The 20,457-nt window shown below is 42.7% G+C and overlaps 1 protein-coding gene across 15 annotated transcripts in view; it reads right to left on the bottom strand.

Moving 5' to 3' along the window:
• Window positions 1-20,457, bottom strand: part of LOC139262968 (histone-lysine N-methyltransferase, H3 lysine-36 specific-like) — a 281,574-nt gene that overhangs the window by 78,222 nt on the left and 182,895 nt on the right. For all 15 annotated transcript variants that reach the window (XR_011593007.1, XR_011593008.1, XM_070878367.1 and 12 more), the window contains 2 exons: window positions 13,237-13,349; window positions 6,858-6,974 (listed from right to left, as the gene is read on the bottom strand). Coding sequence is in view for 13 of the 15 variants with exons in the window: in XM_070878367.1 (XP_070734468.1) it covers window positions 6,858-6,974; window positions 13,237-13,349 (230 nt within the window). In the remaining 2 variants the exon portion in view is untranslated. The remainder of the gene's footprint in view (window positions 1-6,857; window positions 6,975-13,236; window positions 13,350-20,457) is intronic.

The following is a 20,457-nucleotide window of genomic DNA, read 5'->3' as shown; positions in this document are numbered from 1 at the left end:
ATAGTCACTGACTAACCGGTGACGACCGGGAAATATTGCTTTTTTGCAGGATTTTGGTGCTCATGGGAACAACGTGGGGTAATGCAGCCTCACATCAAGGACAACAGGCTGAGGGACAGCAAGGTCTGTATTACAGGGACTCGGGCGACATTAGTTGTGATAAAGAATCAAAAACGCTGACGGTGATGGGACGGAGCAATAGTGGACTTAAATTGCAGCATTGGAATAACGGGCATAAAACAACGTAACGAGGAAACAAAACAACATTGGGGATGGGCCAATAATACGGGACCAATAATTAGTGTGATTAAGACCGCGATGTGTTTTATAACTAGGAGGGGGGGACAGAGATACTGCACCCGGGGGAAGGGATGCAGATTTCACTCAACATCTATGAATGGTGTTGGAGGGTCATTTCCCGAGATAGATCCACCACCATGGCCCCGCCCACTACTTTAGCAACAGCGAGCACTACCAGGGTCCCGACCACTACCAACGTGTCCAACTATGAATGTTGGGGCAAAAGGAGGATTAGTAATAAGGCAGACCAAAGATAAGATACACTTCAGAGTACGTCAGCAAATAATTACTGTATTCCTAAACTTAACAGATTTAACCATCCCCCTCAAATACCATAAGCCTGTATAAAAACCTGACCCTGTGAGTACTTCAAGGCCCCGAATCAAAAACCATGAAGTTTAATGTGGAAAGAGGGTCAGGTTAAAAAGTGGGATCGAGGAAAAAGAGAGATACTGGAAATGGTAGGCGCGGGATACGCGGCGGGAGTTGCGACGGTAAACACTATAGAGATCTGCACACGATAGATGATCGAGTCGACGCTATAACACGAACCTTACAGGGATTGTTGGAGAGGAATGAGGATAATGAGAAGGTACAGGCACAACTGAGGAATGGCGCGGAAAGGGAATTATTACAAGTGGCCCACACATTGTAAGACCACGCCAGAACTATAAATTCGATAAATAGAGCGGAAAGAAACTTGAGTAGAATCATACAGACAGAAATAGCATGCGCAGGATACGGAGCATGGTTACTCAATGGTATACAACATAACCTAGAGCAACTTCAAAATGGAAAGGTGCCGGATTGGACAACACTTGATGTATTTACCAACTGGATCTCGGACAAAAACATGACTCATACCTGTGAGGTGTGGAGAAACAAGTCATGCTCGGGTCCCAAAGGTCAGATGTGTAACCAGATATTTAAATATAATAGGTTTTGTACTATCTATGCCACAGTATGAAGTGACAAAGGGAGATCCTCTATACCAAACAAACAACGTAGGGGAACTAAGAAATCAAACTCGTGTGCGTTACCATGACCTATCCAGATACGTAATTAAAGAGAACAACAGTACTAAGAGTCTCAGCATAGATAATTGTTATAAAAATAACCAAGTTGTTTTATGTCGAGATCTACTACGAATGATCAAAGATGATTGTGGAGATGACCAAGTGGACGGGTGCACCTTGAGTATCACCCCCTAGTACGGGACTACGAAACTACTGCTGTTCCACGAGGAAATGGGGAATAGTGTGTGAGCACCACGGCAACTGAGATGACGATCACAAAGAAGGGAGTAGATAACTCGTGCGCCGTCAATGGATACGGACTTCTGCTTTACCCCGCACATTTAAAGGGTTACATTATAAACCCGGAACTAAAGGAAGAAACCATCAATGGGACAAAGATAGACACTATCCAGTAGGGTATGAGAAGGCCATCGGGCCGCAAGGAAAACCGATACCCGAACTGAATGAGGAACAAACTCGACTGGAGCAGTGAATTGAACACAATGAAAGATACTTCAGGAAGAAGCATAAGGGAATTAGGAGATTCTGAGGAATCGGGAGTACCTCTGTCTTACGGTATGGATTGTAATATTGACCGATTATGTAAAACTCGCTTATGTATGCAAAGCACGCTATTACACTCGCTTACACTGGGTTAAGAAGAGGGAGGCAGCAATGCCTGATGGTTAATGAACCATCATAAGTAGCCAACACTGCATTGACCCTTAGCACAGCCTGATAGAAGATGAAAACATACACTCACAACTAATTAATAAGGGCGGTGGAGAGTCAACAGCCTAGAAAGATAGCATACCCTGGGAAGCAAGGTCAATCAACACGTCATGAGAAACTGAGGCAAAGTTGAACACATTCCAGAAGGCTAACATGTGATGAGAGATGGACAGTAGGGGAAGAACCATTCAGAGCCAGTCTGATAAGAGTCAACAAATCAATATAACTTCGCTGATAGCAGTAGGCCAATAGATGGTTTTGTAGGAGGGTCGCACACCGCAGGAAATGTGTAACTGTCATTACAAACTGTTGTTCTGGGAAGTGTACATCAGAACATTTCTCCTGCATGCTTGAATAAACTGGTTAACCGAGATTTTGTCTGAGTGATTCCGTGGTCGCTATGTCAAAGGGCAGGTGTCGATTCCTTATATCAGGGAGTCCACCTTGAGGAAGAGAAGCCTTCTTTTTACCCCAACATAGCTTAAAAGTGAATTAATTTTACTCTGTTTTACACTGCAGTGGTGGACACATTAAATGTATTTTGCTCCTGCATTTGGCTCTTGCAAGGTTAATTTTATCTTGGTTGCGCCTTATAACTTAGTACTCCCCTAGTTTACAGAATGGATAGTTGCATAGCCAACTGGTGAGCTGCAGGGATACAGAAGGCCTGTATCTTCAACTAACATCTGATGGACCTGCCAGAGTGCCTAGGGTTCCTGTTGTTGTATTCACTATGCTCTTAGTGGCAGCTTCTACTTAGTTTTGCAAGGATACATGATGGCAGAGAATTGTTGCAAGTATTAACTGGCTGGGTCTGAGCTGTATCAATGCATGTCAGTAGTAGAGGGCACCTACTCACGATGCCAACTGATTTTTGCCAGTGTAGATTAGTGGGCGTTTATAAAATTTAATTCAGCTTTTTTCATTTGCTGTTTAATCATTTTTAGCCAAAAATAATACAGCTGTATAAACAAACTTTCATCACTTGTTAGCTGCTCAAGTAGCATTAAAGGATTTTTACTGTAAGTTCATCATGATTTTCAGTACCGTAACAAAATCGCATTCTTAGAAATCACACTTTTCAAAGGGGAACATTACTGCGATTTTGTTAGCTATTTCATTAGTTTAAAAAATAAGTTATTTCCTTGTGTGAAGAGGACTATCAGGCCTATTTCCTCCATTAAAAGTGGTCAGTGAACATAATAACTTCTCCAAAAGGAGCTGATTTTTCATATCTCCGATATCAGCAACAAATCGAGAATACAGTAAAGAATGACTTCCATTTATATAGCACCATTCATGATCTCAGGACGTGCCAAAGCACCTTACAACCAAAATACTTTTGAAGTGAAGTCACTGTGTAATGTAGGAAACAGGCAGCCAATTTCTGCACAGCAAACTCCCACAAACAGCAATGTGATAATGATCAGATAATCTGTTTTGTGATTGAAGGGTAAATATTGGCAGGACACCAGGGATAACTCCCCTGTTCTTCTCTTACGTCCACCTGAGACAGCAGACAGCCTTGGTTTAATGTCTCATTCGAAACAAGGCACCTCCAACGGTGAGGACTCCCTCAGAACTGCACTGCAGTGTCAGCCTCGATTTTTGTGTTTAAATCTCTGGAGTGGGTCTTAAACCCACATGGAAGAAGAATGGGGGCAGAAGCAAAAGATAGAAAGAAGAAAAGTAAAAGTGGAGAGCAAAGAAACCCAAGGCAAAAAGCAAAAAGGGCCACATTACAGCAAAATTTTAAAGGGGCAAAGCGTGCTAAACAGACAAGCCTGAAGGCTCTGTGCCTCAATGCAAGGAGTATTCGGAATAAGGTGGACGAATTAACTGCGCAGAAAGCAGTTAACGGGTATGATGTCATTGGCATCACGGAGACATGGCTCCAGAGTGACCAAGGCTGGGAACTCAACATCCAAGGATATTCAATATTCAGGAAGGAGAGACAGAAAGGAAAAGGAGGTGGGGTAGCATTGCTGGTTAAAGAGGAAATTAATGCAATAGTAAGGAAGGACATTAGCTTAGATGATGTGGAATCGGTATGGGTGGAGCTACGGAATACCAAAGGGCAAAAAACACTAGTGGGAGTTGTGTACAGGCCACCAAACAGTAGTAGTTAGGTTGGGGACAGCATCAAACAAGAAATTAGGAAAGCGTGCAATAAAGGTACAGCAGTTATCATGGGCGACTTTAATCTACATATTGATTGGGCTAACCAAACTGGTAGCAATGCGGTGGAGGAGGATTTCCTGGAGTTTATTCGGGATGGTTTTCTAGACCAATATGTCGAGGAACCAACTAGAGAGCTGGCCATCCTAGATTGGGTGATGAGTAATGAGAAAGGGCTAATTAACAATTTTGTTGTGCGAGGCTTCTTGGGGAAGAGTGACCATAATATGGTAGAATTCTTTTATTAAGATGGAGAGCGACACAGTTAATTCAGAGACTAGGGTCCTGAACTTAAAGAAGGGTAACTTTGATGGTATGAGATGAGAATTGGCTAGAATAGACTGGCGAGTGATACTTAAAGGGTTGATGGTGGATAGGCAATGGCAAACATTTAAAGATCACACTGATGAACTTCAGCAATTGTACATCCCTGTCTGGAGTAAAATAAAACTGAGAAGGTGGCTCAATCGTGGCTAACAAGGGAAATTAAGAATAGTGTTAAGTCCAAGGAAGAGGCATATAAATTGGACAAAAAAAGCAGCAAACCTGAGGACTGGAAGAATGTTATAATTCAGCAGAGGAGAACAAAGGGTTTAATTAGGAGGGGAAAAATAGAGTACGAGAGGAAGCTTGCTGGGAACATAAAAACTGACTGCAAAAGCTTCTCGAGATATGTGAAGAGAAAAAGATTGGTGAAAACAAACGTAGGTCCCTTGCAGTCAGATTCAGGTGAATTTATAATGGGGAACAAAGAAATGGCAGACCAGTTAAACAAATACTTTGGTTCTGTCTTCACGAAGGAAGACACAAATAACCTTCCGGAAATACTAGGGGACTGAGGGTCTAGTGTGAAGGAGGAACGGAAGGAAATCCTTATTAGACGGGAAATCGTGTTAGGGAAATTGATGGGATTGAAGGCCGATAAATCCCTGGGGCCTGATGGTCTGCATCCCAGAGTACTTAAGGAAGTAGCCCTAGAAATAGTGGATGCATTGGTGATCATTTTCCAACAGTCTATCGACTCTGGATCAGTTCCTATGAACTGAAGGGTAGCTAATGTAACACCATTTTTTAAGAAAGGAGGGAGAGAGAAAACCGGTAATTATAGACTGGTTAGCCTGATATCGGTAGTGGGGAAAATGTTGGAATTAATTATTAAAGATGAAGACTGGTTAGCCTGACATCGGTAGTGGGGAAAATGTTGGAATAAATTATTAAAGATGAAATAGCAGCACATTTGGAAAGCAGTGACGGGATCGGTCCAAGTCAGCATGGATTTATGAAAGGGAAGTCATGCTTGACAAATCTTCTAGAATTTTTTGAGGATGTAACTGGTAGAGTGGACAAGGGAGAACCAGTGGATGTGGGGTATTTGGACTTTCAAAAGGCTTTTGACAAGGTCCCACACAAGAGAATGGTGTGCAAAATTAAAGCACATGGCATTGGGGGGTAGTGTACTGACGTGGATAGAGAACTGGTTGGCAGACAGGAAGCAGAGAGTCGGGATAAACGGGTCCTTTTCAGAATGACAGGCAGTGACTTGTGGGGTGCCGCAGGGCTCAGTGCTGGGACCCCAGTTATTTACAATATACATTCATGATTTGGATGAGGGAATTGAGTGTAATATCTCCAAGTTTGCAGATGATACTAAACTGGGTGGCGGTGTGAGCTGCGAGGAGGACGCTAAAAGGCTGCAGGGTGACTTGGACAGGTTAGGTGAGTGGGCAAATGCGTGGCAGATGCAGTATAATGTGGATAAATGTAAGGTTATACACTTTGGGGGCAAAAAAACACAGGCAGAATATTATCTGAATGGCGGCAGATTAGGAAAAGGAGAGGTGCAACGAGACCTGGGTGTCATAGTACATCAGTCATTGAAAGTTAGCATGCAGGTACAGCAGGCGGTGAAGGCGGCAAATGGTATGTTGGCCATCATAGCTAGGGGATTTGAGTATAGGAGCATGGAGGTCTTAATGCAGTTGTACAGGGCCTTAATGAGGCCTCACCTGGAATATTGTGTTCAGTTTTGGTTTCCTAATCTGAGGAAGGACGTTTTTGCTATTGAGGGAGTGCAGTGAAGGTTTACCAGTCTGATTCCCGGGATGGCAGGACTGACACATGAGGCGAGACTGGGTCGACTGGGCCTGTATTCATTGGAGTTTAGAAGGATGAGAGGGGATTTCATAGAAACATATAAAATTCTGACGGGACTGGACAGGTTAGATGCAGGAAGAATGTTCCCAATGTTGGGGAAATCCAGAACCAGGGGACATAATCTAAGGATAAGGGATAAGCCATTTAGGACTGAGATGAGGAGAAACTTCTTCACTCAAGAGAGTTGTTAATCTGTGGAATTCCCTACCGCAGAGAGTTGATGCCAGTTCATTGGATATATTCAAGAGGGAGTTAGATATGGCCCTTACTGCTAAAGGGATCAAGGGGTATGGAGAGAAAGCGGGAAAGGGGTACTGAGGCGAATGATCAGCCATGATCTTATTGAATGGTGGTGCAGGCTCGAAGGGTCGAATTGCCTACTCCTGCACTTATTTTCTATGTTTCTTCTGACTCAGACGCAAAAGTGCTACCTTTGGAGCCATTGCTGATACCGTGCAGAAACATCACACAACATACCTGGCAGACATTTTCTTTTTTTGCAGCCCCTCCACCACGCTCCACTTGTGATTTCCTTGACGTTGATAAAAATATATCCAAGTCATTTTCATCTGCGGAGTCTGGCTGAGTATCATTCTGTATGTTTGGTATAGAATGACAACCATAAGAAAGATAAAAAGAACAATTAAGCAATTATTTTTACTTCTCATTTAGAAATAGTTGAATGACAACAATTTTTGTACGAGATATATTTTATTGCAATTTCTGGGACGGCCAACGATTATAATCCAAACAGAAATCTTCCTACTGTATACATTACAATGAAGTGAATGGCTTGCCAGTATTTGTATAGAATTAAACAATTTGGAGGGAATTTTTAAAAGGAGAAAATTGGTCAGACTTAATGCTGGCAGAAAATAGTTATAGACTTTCTTGGTCTCAGTAGCAGTGTGCACACTAGTACATTTAGATTGACTATTGGCAGAATAAGTTGTTTTAAAGCCTGAAATGCATTACAGCACTGACAGGTAGGAAGGAAAAAGACAAAGACATTCAGCCTACTCCTGCTCCTAATTCTTATGTTCTTATGTAACTTAAGAAAATAACTTGTATTAATTATCAGACAGAGGTGGTTCTGGGGTAGAAGGGAATGGTGGCGAGGTAAAGCTGGTTGTCATATGCCAAAAGGTGATGTCACAGAGGCCGTATGTAAACAAGGAAGAGCGAACCAAAGATGGCAGGAGAAGCCATTGCTAACGGTGCACTGACATTAGGGCAAGTGGGAGTGGAACCAGCTAAGGGCAGTGACACAGAGGAGACATGATAGAGGAGGTTAAGGAAGAACAGAGCTGTTTATGACATTTGCAAGCCATTTATGAAATGGAGCAGAAACACTATTGTGGCTAGAAGTTGAGTGGGGAGCGGTTTGAAGGTGTAAGAGATGTGCTTGGCGAACAGGGAGAAACTGGAAAGTGACAGGTAGTTGGGGCCAGAATTATGTGCCAAGTACAGAATGGGGAGGTGGAAGGGGAGTCAAGCAAGTGTTGATGGCAGTTAATAAGCTGTGTGAAAAGTGTCAATCTTAGAGATTAAATCCATGAGCTCCCTGACAAATGATAGGGTTTGAGGAAGTAGCTACATGCAATGAAAAGGAGTTGTGCATTGTACATATCCTCTAGGATTATCCTGTGATCTGTAATTCCCTGCCTAAACCTCTCCGCCTCTCTACCTCTCATTCCTCCATTAAGACGCTCCTTAAAACCTACCTCTTTGACCAAGCTTTTGGTCACCTGCTCTAATTTCTCCTTGTGACTCGGTGTCAATTTTTTTTTTGTCTTATAATACTCCAATGAAGCACCTTGGGATGTTTTACTACGTTAAAGACGCTATATAAATACAAGTTGTTGTTGGGGTAGGAACAGGATTTGTCCATGGAGGGGGGAAAAAAAAAAACAGTATTGCATGATGTCAATGGCTCCAACACAGTGCTGCAACTGGTAATGATCCCAAAGAGACAATATTTGTAGCAGATATTTTCCTTGCTGCTCTTTCTTTTAATACAATCAGATTCTCAATACTGCCACCCCTTAATCCCCTCCCACAATACTGTCAGTAAATCTCTTCCAATTCTCATTGGTCTGGATTTTCGGCTCACTTGCACCTCGGCTAACACCCCGGCGGGGCGTTCAATGCTGTTTTTGGGAGTTATGCCGGGCGTTCAGGATTTAGCGCCTGGCCGGAATATTTGGCTACTGGTTTGTGCTGGATCAAAAACTTACCGCCCGCTCTCTGTTTTTAGCGTGACGATGACGTCAATCGTCATGCAATGCTGCGTTAGTGCCCCAGATGGAACTTTTGGCCTTAACGCCTCATTTAACGCCCGTCCCAGGAAATGCCTGAAAAAAACAGGCAGTCCCGGGTGCGGCAGGCGGTATTGGCAGTATTTTTAAATGGAGGGATGAGGAGCCTACATCGCATATCATATTAACTATAACGGTTGCGCACGTAACACTACGTGAAGCTCTGACTTGCAATCTTCACTTTTATCTGTTATTACAGTGCCCTTAAAACTTCAGTGAGAAAGTTTAATGGGAGGATTTACTAGTTCACCAGCATATCGTGCTCCATGCTATTGCCAGGTGGTGTCAAGCTAGAGGAAGGGCTCTTGGCCATGTCGGCCCATGGATGAGGAGAGGCCGAAAGCATCCAGGGAGGAGGGCTTAACCCCCACGGGTTTACAAGTTCAGACCTCCAGCTCTCTGAGGAGCAGTGTGTGAGAAGGCTGCGTTTCTGAAAGGCAGTGCTGACAGAGACACTAAGTTGGGTGGCAGTGTGAGCTGCGAGGAGGATGCTATGAGGCTGCAGAGCGACTTGGATAGGTTAGGTGAGTGGGCAAATGCATGGCAGATGAAGTATAATGTGGATAAATGTGAGGTTATCCACTTTGGTGGTAAAAACAGAGAGACAGACTATTATCTGAATGGTGACAGATTAGGAAAAGGGGAGGTGCAAAGAGACCTGGGTGTCATGGTACATCAGTCATTGAAGGTTGGCATGCAGGTACAGCAGACGGTTAAGAAAGCAAATGGCATGTTGGCCTTCATAGCGAGGGGATTTGAGTACAGGGGCAGGGAGGTGTTGCTACAATTGTACAGGGCCTTGGTGAGGCCACACCTGGAGTATTGTGTACAGTTTTGGTCTCCTAACCTGAGGAAGGACATTCTTGCTATTGAGGGAGTGCAGCGAAGGTTCACCAGACTGATTCCCGGGATGGCGGGACTGACCTATCAAGAAAGACTGGATCAACTGGGCTTGTATTCACTGGAGTTCAGAAGAATAAGAGGGGACCTCATAGAAACGTTTAAAATTCTGACGGGGTTAGACAGGTTAGATGCAGGAAGAATGTTCCCAATGTTGGGGAAGTCCAGAACCGGGGGACACAGTCTAAGGATAAGGGGTAAGCCATTTAGGACCGAGATGAGGAGAAACTTCTTCACCCAGAGAGTGGTGAACCTGTGGAATTCTCTACCACAGAAAGTTGTTGAGGCCAATTCACTAAATATATTCAAAAAGGAGTTAGATGAAGTCCTTACTACTAGGGGAATCAAGGGGTATGGTGAGAAAGCAGGAATGGGGTACTGAAGTTGCATGTTCAGCCATAAACTCATTGAATGGCGGTGCAAGCTAGAAGGGCCGAATGGCCCACTCCTGCACCTATTTTCTATGTTTCTATGTTTCGATATCCTACAGGTAGACCGATGCCTCTCTGGAGGCAGCCTTCAATACTCACCTCAACGGGTATCCGAATTCATTGTGGTGTGCTGCATGTTGCACAGCTTGGCCATCATGAGGGGCCAGGCATTGCCAGTGGGGATTGCATGCCCATCTCAGGAGGAGGAGAGTGACGAAGAGGAGCCTGGCGAGGTCCCCTTTAAATAGCAAACCCATCCAAGGGGGAGGCAGTGTGGAGATGCTGCCTGACCAAGAGTCGCACGTCACCAGCTCATAATGGACTGACTCTTCTAAATGGAGGAAATTGAGGGATGGAGCTAATAATGGACACGGTGTGCCACCATAAAGGCACATCTCCGGTGAACATTGGAATGATGCACAAGACACCAATGACAAACAATGAGCCATAAATTTAACTGCAACAAAGTCACAAAAACTCCCCCCACCAAAATAAAACCATACAATATACAACGTTATGTTGCAGGGCAGTAAACAACAATGAAACTTCTTTACCGCCGCAAGATTCAGCTCGGGCGCACAAAGTCCGTTTTGTAATGGCTGACTTAACCCCAACGCTCCTCCAACTTACATTTTTGCCGAAACTTGTAGTTGAAGGCGCAAACTATTTTCAGGCGTTAACTTTAACACCCCGCCGCGATTAATGCCCCAAAATCCAAAAAGCTCAAAATCCAGCCCAATGGGCTATAGTTCTTGTAATGCTCCTACACCCAAGGCTCGTCATCCCAGAATCCCAAGATCACTCCCTCCTTATCCAGTACTCCCACTCATTGACATTGCCTCCTGGTCCTAGATCCCAAGAACTTTCTCTATTTCCACAACCATGCAATTGCCCCTCTCAGTCTTGCCACACATTGAAACCATTGTCCCAGGGCCCTTATACCAGAGAATCCCTCTCCCATGCTCCGAGACGGTGATATTCCCCCGATTCCTTCCAAACTCCAGCACCCATGCCATTCTTACGAAATTACAGTATCCTTTCCTAACTACTTCTCCCCCATTTCATCTATATTGTGGAATCCCCAACCAATGCTCACATATTACACTCAAGCCCCAGCATCCACTGCTCCTACATCCTAGCACCCCAGTTTTCCACATTGCACAACCCCGTTCCCAGTACTCCCACATCTTTAAACTACCTCCACTACTCCTAAATCCCTGACCCCAACCCTAGGTCACATCTTCCTATGACTGCCATGCCCTGTAGCACATCCCTACTTTTTACTCCCAGACCCCAAGACACCCCTCCCATTACTCTCGTATCCCATGATCCTACAAGAACATAGGAATGTACAGGGACAGAACAGACCATGGTGGTCTATCTGGCCGGTCCCATTGTCCAGGAAAGTTCAAATACCACAAAACCTCTCGTATACCATCAGATTTTTGTCAAGGTATCTATCCTGATTTTTGTTTAATTTTCTAAATCAATCAACCTCCACTACCTTCTTTGGCAATCCATTCCATACATTGAACACCCTCCAAGCTAAGTAGTTAAATGAATCAGCTCTCTTCTAAGTTTAAGGCTATTATTGCAACCCTTTTATTGTAGAATCAATGATAATGTTAAACATATGGGCAGTTATCTTGTCTTCAGCCTTTTCTTCTCCAGTGTAAGCATTCCCAGCTTTCGCAGCCTCTCTTCATAAATCAGGTACCTAATGCCAGCTTTCTGCTGCAGTCTCTCCAAAGTGTGAATTTCCTTTCCCATGTGCCAGAAAAAACTTCCCCACCACTTACACACTTATAAACTGCCCTATCAAATTCTCATGCACAGGAACCAAAATTTTCCACCCCACATGTTTAAATATAAAATATGTTTTTTATATACCTTTTCCCTCACTATTCTCTCTTCAATAATGATCCTAACTCTCTCTATCTTGCTTGCACCACATCCCACCCATGCACTCATTACCTAACTCTCCCTTCAACACTTTCATCCTCTAATTTTTCACCAGTCCTGCTATCAACACAAACTCCCACTTTACCCTGCCAACCTCTTTCCTACTCACCATCATGAAACTATCTGCAACCCATTCTTTCGTCCTTCGTATTCTATGTTCTGCAGCCTTTGTACTCATTTAGAGGCTCCCTGATTTCTTGCCTCCAAAGCTGCATATTCTTGTTCCTGTCACCCACTCTCATTCTGTCAAGTTGTGCTTTTATTGTTAAGGACCTAGTTGTGCTACTTTTTCATTTCCCTTATTATCATTCTTTTAAATTAAATAAAAAAGATCTGCTACCTTTTTAATACCCTCATTGTTCCCCCCCACCCCCACTTTTTTATTAAAGCATAAATGCATTTTTTTTATTTTTCTCCCCCTTTTTAAAAAAAATACTGTTTCTTGCTATGTTGTAGACCAGATTAATAGCTAGACATCCCAACTGTGCTCCAGACCGTGAACTTCCTGTAAGCAATGCCACAGTAAATCTAATCTTATTAATGAAATAAATTACTTTTCTTCACACTTTAGATATTTCGCCAATGAGTATAATTCTTCATAACCACTGACCCGATCATAGCAGACTCTCAATAATAAGCATATTTTCTATTTAAATTATTTAACTTTTATGCTGCTGCAGTCTTTTGATTGTTGCTCTCTTACCTGTTTCCATCTTGCAGAAAACTTTGTTCTATCTGTTACTAGTGAGTGGACATGATTCTACTGCTCTACCCATTACGGACAGCTTGAAGATAACTCTACTGCTCTACTTGTTGCCATCTGTGCCGGAGGTTCCACTGCTGCTCCCATGTATATCACTGTCTGTTTCAAAATTGCACCTATATATTACTGCTTTTTATTTGTAGTTTACATTGAAGCTCTTGTGACTCCCTTCTTGGAGATTACATTGTTATTTTTATCTTTCTGTATCTTCATCTTAGGACTACACTAATACTACTTTCTCCTAGACTCTCCACTCAAGCAACATTAGGCATCATTATCCAGTCTCCCTACTGTACAGTAATCTCTCTTCAGCAGCCCTATTGTATAGCTTTATAATTCCCTCAGCCCAACTGAACAATCTGTCTTCATGAGCCCAATTATATAACACTTTTGCCGTTCCAATGCTAGGGTAAACAAGTGTAGAAGCAGTAACTTTGTTACTGGTTAAGCATATTCTTATGTTTATAATAAGTAAGAAATACCTTTTTTTCATTTCCAGATCTGAGTCGAATCTGGTCCCTATTGGAAGTTGATGTTTGTGGAAATCTCTTCTCAGTTTTACAAATTGTTCTTCTGTTTGAGATGCTGTTTTCACCTACAATAATACATAGGCTTGTATTAGAAAAAAAAAGAAACACATTTGGAATGAATGACAACTTCTTGTTACCGGTTATAAAAGCCATATGGAATCTGACTCAAGTTTGTTAAAAGGATATGTGTTTTTAGTTTTCCTGGTTGCATTATCTATCTCACCTACTGTACGTTGAGTATAATAAATAAAGAGAACATAAATAGTAAATGAACTTAACCAATGTGGAGGGGATAAGAGACATACCATAGAATTACATAAAATCTACAGTGTAGAAACAAGCTATTTGGCCTAATTTGTCTATGCCAGTGTTTATACTCCACACAAACCTCCCTCCACTCTAATTATCTCTCCCATCCTGCCCCAATATCCCTCTATTCCCTTCTTCCTCATGTATGCATCAAATGTGTCAATTCCATTTCAGGAAGAAACTTGGTAAATTGACTGTTATCACAAAAATGGATCACAAAAGATCGTAAGATGACCAACCCTGGTCCCATGAGGCGTGTAGAAGAGTATACCAGGAGAAGCACCAGGCGCTTCGGAGAATGATGTGCCAACTTGGTGAAGCTACAACACAGGACTACATGAAGCTAAACAGCGGAAGCAGCATGCTACACAGAGTTAGTGATCCCATAACCAATGGATCAGGTCAAAGCTCTGCAGTCCTACCACGTTTAAGCATGAATGGTGGTGGACAATTAATCAATTTAAGGGAGAAGGAGGCTCCATGAACATCCATATCCTCAATGATGGCAAAGCCCATCTTGTGAGTGCAAAATACAGGGCTGAAGTGTTGGCAACCATCTTCAGTCAAAAATGCTGAGTGGATGATCCTTCTCGTCACAGATAGCAGACTTCAGCCAATTCGATTCATTCCATGTGACATCAAGAAATGGCTGAGTGAACTGGACACAAAAAAGGCTTTGGGCCCCGACAATATCCCAGCTGTAGTGCTGAAGTAGCCACACCATTGGCTAAGCTGTTTCAGTATGGCTACAACACTGGTACAGGTCGACAACGTGGAAAATTGGCAGGTATCTTTTGTCTACAAAAAGTAGGACAAATCCAAACGACCAATTACTATACCATCAACCTGCTCCCAATCATCAGCAAAATGGTGGAAGGAGTCGTCAACAGTACTATCAAGCGGGACTTACTCACCAATAACCTGCTCACAGATGCTCAAATGGGTTCTGCCAGAACCACTTGGCTCCAGGCCTCATGTCAGCCTTGGTCAAAACATGGACACAAGAGCTGAATTCCAGAGTTGAGATGAGAGTGACTGCCCTTGACATCAAGGCAGCATTTGACTGAGTGTGGCATCAAGGAGCCCTAGTAAAACTGAAGCCAGGGGGAAAATTCTCAAATGGCTGGAGTCATACATGGCACAAACGAAGATGGTTGTTTTTGTTGTTGTTGGAGGCCAATCATCTCAGCCCCAGGACATCACTGCCTAAGTGCTTTATCAATAATCTTCCTTTCAGCATAAATTACATAGAATATACAGCACAAAAACAGGCCATTCGGCCCAAGCAGTTTGTTTAGTCTGGTGTTTATACTCCCCATGAGTCTTCTCCCATTCCATCTACCTCAGCTTAGCCTTTCACAGCGTATCTTTCTAGTTTCCTTTTGAAAGTATCTAAACTATTTGCCTCAAACACTTCCTGTGTTGCGAGCTCCACATTCTGACCACTCTCTGTGTAAAGAAACTTCTCCATATTTCCCTATTAGATTTATTAGTAACTGACTTGTATTTATGGCCCCTAGTTTTGGATTCTACCACAAGTGGAAATATTCTCTCCACGTAAGAAATCGGAGTAGGAGTAGGCCATTCGGCCACTCGAGCCTACTGCGCCATTCAATAAGATCATGGCTGACCATCTACCGCAACTCCACTTTGCTGCACTATCCCCATATCCCTTGATTCCCTTAATATCCAAAAATCTATCGATCTCTACCTTGAATATACTCAATGACTGAGCCTTCACAGTCCTCTGGGGTAGAGTATTCCAAAGATTCACCACCCTCTGAGTGAAGAAATTTCTCATCTCAGTCCTAAATGGCTGACCCCTTATTCTGAGACTGTGACCCCTGGTTCTAGACTCCCCAGCCAGAGGAAACATCCTCCCTACATCTACTCTGTCCAACCCAGTCATGATGTTAATGATATCTACTGCATTAAGCCTTGTCTACTCTTTCCATTACCTGTTCAAAGAATTCTGTCAGGTTAGTTAAGCATGACTTAGGCTTTTGGAATCCATGCTGACTATTTTTATTATATTTTCTGTATCTGGATGTTCTTTTTAGTATAGATTTTCTACCAGTTTATCTTTTAGTTGCAACCTCATTTGCTCATAATTTGCTCTTTTACCGTAGTCCTACTTACGTCACTCTCGATCCTAATCTTAAACCTTACTACGTTGTGATCAGTGCTACTAAGATGATCCCCTACACTTACTTCTCCAATCTGTTCTGGTTCATTACCCATTACAAGATTAGCAGTGATTCTTTTCTTGCTGGACTTCTTATTAGTGAGAAAGGAGTCACAAGTACACTGTAAAAACTCAAATTCATTTTTTTCCTTTCGCTAATTCTTCCTGCCAGTTTATTTGTGGGTAGTTGAAATCCCTCATGGTTATTATTCTATGCCTGCTGCATATCTTGTAAATTTGCCTACATATTTCATCCTGCAATTCCCTTCCACTATTTGGTGGTCTATGGTATACCCCTATTCGGGTGATGGATCCCTTCTTTGAACTTAAGTCAGACGTGGGGCAGTTTGCTGATGATTAGTGTTCATCTCTATTCGCAATTTCTCAGAAAATGAAGCAGTCCATGCCTGCATACAGCAAGACCTGGACAACATCTGCCATTTCTGTCACACTAGTGTCAGGCAATGACCATTGCCCTTTAAGAGAGCATAACCACCTCTCATTGACATTCAATGGCATTACAATCACAAAGTCCACCACCATTAACATCCTGAGCAGGAACTCAATTGGAACATCCACATAAATGCCAGGGCTACTAGAGCTTGTCAAACACTGGGCATTCTGTGGTGAGTGGTTCACCTCCCGACTCTCCAAAGTCTCCCCTCCACCTTTAAGGTGCAAGTCAGGAGTATAGCTGAAGTTTCGAAAAGACAGACAAAATGGAAAAGGAGGGGGGTAGCCATGATAATAAAGGATGACAGAAGGACAGTAGTGAGGAAGGATATTGCCTTGGAAGAGCAGAAAGTAGAATCTGTATGCGTGAAGGTAAGAAATAACAAGGGGCACAAAACACTGGTAAGTGTAGTTTATAGGCCCCCTAACATCATCATAAGTAGTCCCTTGAAATCGAGGAATACTTGCTTCCACTCTAAAAGTGAGTTCTCGGGTGACTGTACAATCCAATGCGGGAATTGCAGTCTCTGTAACAGGTGGGACAGACAGTGGTTGAAGGAAAGGGTGGGTGGGGAGTCTGGTTTGCTGCACGCCCTTTCCGCTGTCTGCGCTTTATTTCTGCATGCTCTCGGCGACGTGACTGGAGGTGCCCAGCACCCTCCCGTCGCACTGCCCCCTAACAGTAGCTCCACTGTTGGACATAGTACTAATAAAGAAATAAGAGGAGCTTGTAATAAGGGCAATGCAATAATCGTAGGGGACTTCAATCTTCATATGGACTAGACAAATCAAATTGACAAAAATAGTTTGGAGGAAGAGATCACGGAATGCATCCGAGACTCCATGTCTGAATCCCTCCAATCAGGTTTCCGCCCCTGCCACAGTACCAAAACGGCTCTCATCAAAGTCATAAATGACATCCTTTGTGACTGTGACAAAGGTAAACTATCCCTCCTCATACTTCTTGACTTGTCTGCAGCCTTTGACATGGTTGACCACTCCATCCTTCTCCAACGCCTCGCCACCATTGTCCATCTGGGTACGATTGCACTTGCCTGGTTCCATTCTTATCCTCTAATCGTAGCCAGAGAATCACCTGCACTGGCTAAAGGGATCAAGGGGTATGGGGAGAAAGCAGGAAAGGGGTACGGAGGTGAAAGATCAGCCATGATCTTATTGAACGGTGGTGCAGGCTCGAAGGGCCTACTCCTGCACCTATTTTCTATGTTTCTTCCTGCTCCCGCATCGTTACCCTGGTGTCCCCCAAGGATCTATCGTTGGCTCACCCCTATTTCTCATCGTCATGCTGCTCCTTGACGACACCATCCGAAAACACAGCGTCAGTTTTCACATTTATGCTGACGACACCTAGCTCTACCTCACCACCACTTCTCTCGACCCCTCCACGGTCTCTAAATTTACAGTTCTGGATGAGCAGAAATCAATATTGGGAAAATCGAAGCCATTATTTTCAGTCCCCGCCACAAACTCCATTCACTAGCCACTGACTCCATCCCTCTCCCTAACTTCTGTCTGTAGCTGAACTAGACTGTTCTCAACCTTGGTGTCATAGCTGATCCTGAAATGAACTTCCAACCACATATCTGCGCTATAACTAAGACCACCTATTTCCATCTCTGTAACATCAGCTGTCTCCGCTGTTGCATCAGCTCATCCACTGCTGAAACCCTCATCCATGCCTCTGTTACCTCTAGACTTGACCAATCCAACGCACTCCTGGTTGGACTCCCACATTCTACTCTATGCAAACTTGAGGTCATCCAAAACTCAGCTGCCAGTCTCCTAACTCGCATCAAGTCCCGCTCACCCATCACCCCTGTGCTCGCTGACCTACATTGGCTCACGGTTAAGCAACACTCGATTTCAAAATTCTCATCTTTATTTTCAAATCCCTCCACGGCCTCCCCCCTCCCTATCTCTAATCTCCTACAGCCCCACAACCCCCCCCCAGATGTCTGTGCTCCTCTAATTCTTCCCTCTTGAGCATCCCTGATTATAATCGCTCAACCATTGGTGGCTGTGCCTTCTGTTGCCTTGGCCCCAAGCTCTGGAATTCCCTGCCTAAACCCCTTGCCTCTGTATCCTCCTTTAAGACGCTCCTTAAAACCTACCTTTTTGACCATGCTTTTGGTCACATGCCCTAATTTCTTCTTACGTGGCTCGGTGTCCAATTCTTTGTCTCATAATACATCTGTGAAGCTCTTTGGGACGTTTTACTACATTAAAGGTGCTATATAAATACTAGTTGTTGCTGTTGAGGCAGTTTGCTAGAACAATATGTTGTGGAACCAACCAGGGAAGATGTTATTTTAGATCTTGTCTTGTGTAATGAGACTGGGTTAATTAGTAAGTGATCCTCTGGGGAAGAGTGATCATAACATCATAGAATACCACCTTGAGTTTAAGAATGATGTACTTAAGTCCGAAACTAGAGTATTAACCTTAAATAAAGCCAATTACATAGATATAAGGGGTGAGTTGGTTAAAGTAGATTGGGAAATTAGATTAAAAGGCATCATGGTAGATAAGCAATGGCAAAAATCTGAAGATATATTTCATAATTCTCAACGAACATACATTCCATTGAGCAATAAAAACTCCAAGGATAAAGTGATCCATCAGTGGCCAACTAGAGGTTGAGGATAGTGTTATATTAAAAGAGGCTTATAACGTTGCCAAGAAGAGTAGTAAGCCTGTGGATTGGGAGTTTTAGAAACCAGCAAAGGATGACCAAAAAATTGATAAAGTGGATGAAAATAGAATGAGAGTAAATTAGCAAGAAATATAAAAACAGATAAGAGCTTCTACAAGTCTGTAAAAAGGAAGAGAGTAGTGAAAGTAAACAAAGGTCCTTTAGAGGCTGAGACAGGAGAAAATATAATAGGGAATACGGAAATGGCAGAGATGATAATCAGATATTTTGTTTCTGTCTTCACAGTAGAAGACACGAAAAAACATACCAGAAATAGTAGGGAACCTAGAGTCTAATGAGAGTGAGGAACTTAAAGTAATTAATATTCGTTTTTTTTTTTTTTTAAAAGTACTGGAGAAATTAATTGGACTAAAGTCGACAAAACCCCCGGATCTGATGGCCTCCATCCAAGGGTTCTAAAAGAGGTGGCTGCAGAGATAGTGGATGCATTGGTTGTGATCTTCCAAAGTTCTCTAGATTCTGGAACGGTCCCAGTGGATTGGAAGGTAGCAAATATAACACCTTTTTCTCTTTTTATCATTTTGGATATCCCACTCACACTCCTGGCCATTGTACACTGGGCAATTTCCTGGCCAGGGAAGAGGAGATGCATGGTGTAAAGGGAGGTATTAGTTTCTGGGGTGCCTGAAATAAAAAAAAAACCGCAGTGACCATTCTAAGGTACTGGCACCCCAGCTGCATTATCGGGTAGGCAACTAACTTAAAAAATAATTTAGGGGCCTAATGGCTTACAACGCAATTTGTTGAAATACAAAAGTAATACAATAATCGTGCAGGATTTTAATCTGAATACAGATTGGGCAAAGCAAATTGACGAGGGTCGTCTGGAGGACAGGTTCATGGAATGTATTCAAGACAGTTTCCTATAACAAAATGTCATGGAACCAACCAGGGAATAGACTGTTTTAGATCTTATTTTGTGTAATGAGGCAGGGTTAATTAGTAATCTTATAGTAAAGGATCCTCTAGAAAAGAGTGATCATAATGTGATAGAATTTCACAATGAGTTTGAAAGTAACATTCTTAAGTCTGACACTAGAGTCCTCAACCTAAACAAACCAATTATGTAGGTATGAGGAGTGAGTTAGCTAAGATAGATTGGGAAATTAGATTAAAAGGTATGACAGTAGATAAGCAGTGGCAATTATTTAAAGAAATATTCCAAAATTCTCAACAAATATACATTCTATTAAGCAATAAAAACTCCATGGGAAAAGTGAGCCGTCCGTGGCTAACTAAAGAAATTAAGGATAGTATTAGATTAAAAGAAGAGGCGTATAATGTTGCAAAGAATAGTAGGAAGCCGGAGGATTGGGAGTGCTTTAGAAACCAGCAAAGGATGACCAAAAGGTTGATAATAAAGGGATAAAATATAATACGAGAGTAAAATAGCAAGAATAGCTTTTAAAAGCCAGCAAAGGGCAACAAAAAAATTTATAAAGAGAGGGAAGATAAATTGTGAAAGTAAATTAGCAAGAAATATAAAAAAGAT

Source organism: Pristiophorus japonicus, chromosome 4 (assembly GCF_044704955.1).
Source record: "Pristiophorus japonicus isolate sPriJap1 chromosome 4, sPriJap1.hap1, whole genome shotgun sequence".
Taxonomy (NCBI): Eukaryota; Metazoa; Chordata; class Chondrichthyes; family Pristiophoridae; genus Pristiophorus; species Pristiophorus japonicus.
This window is presented reverse-complemented; position numbering and strand designations above follow the sequence as displayed.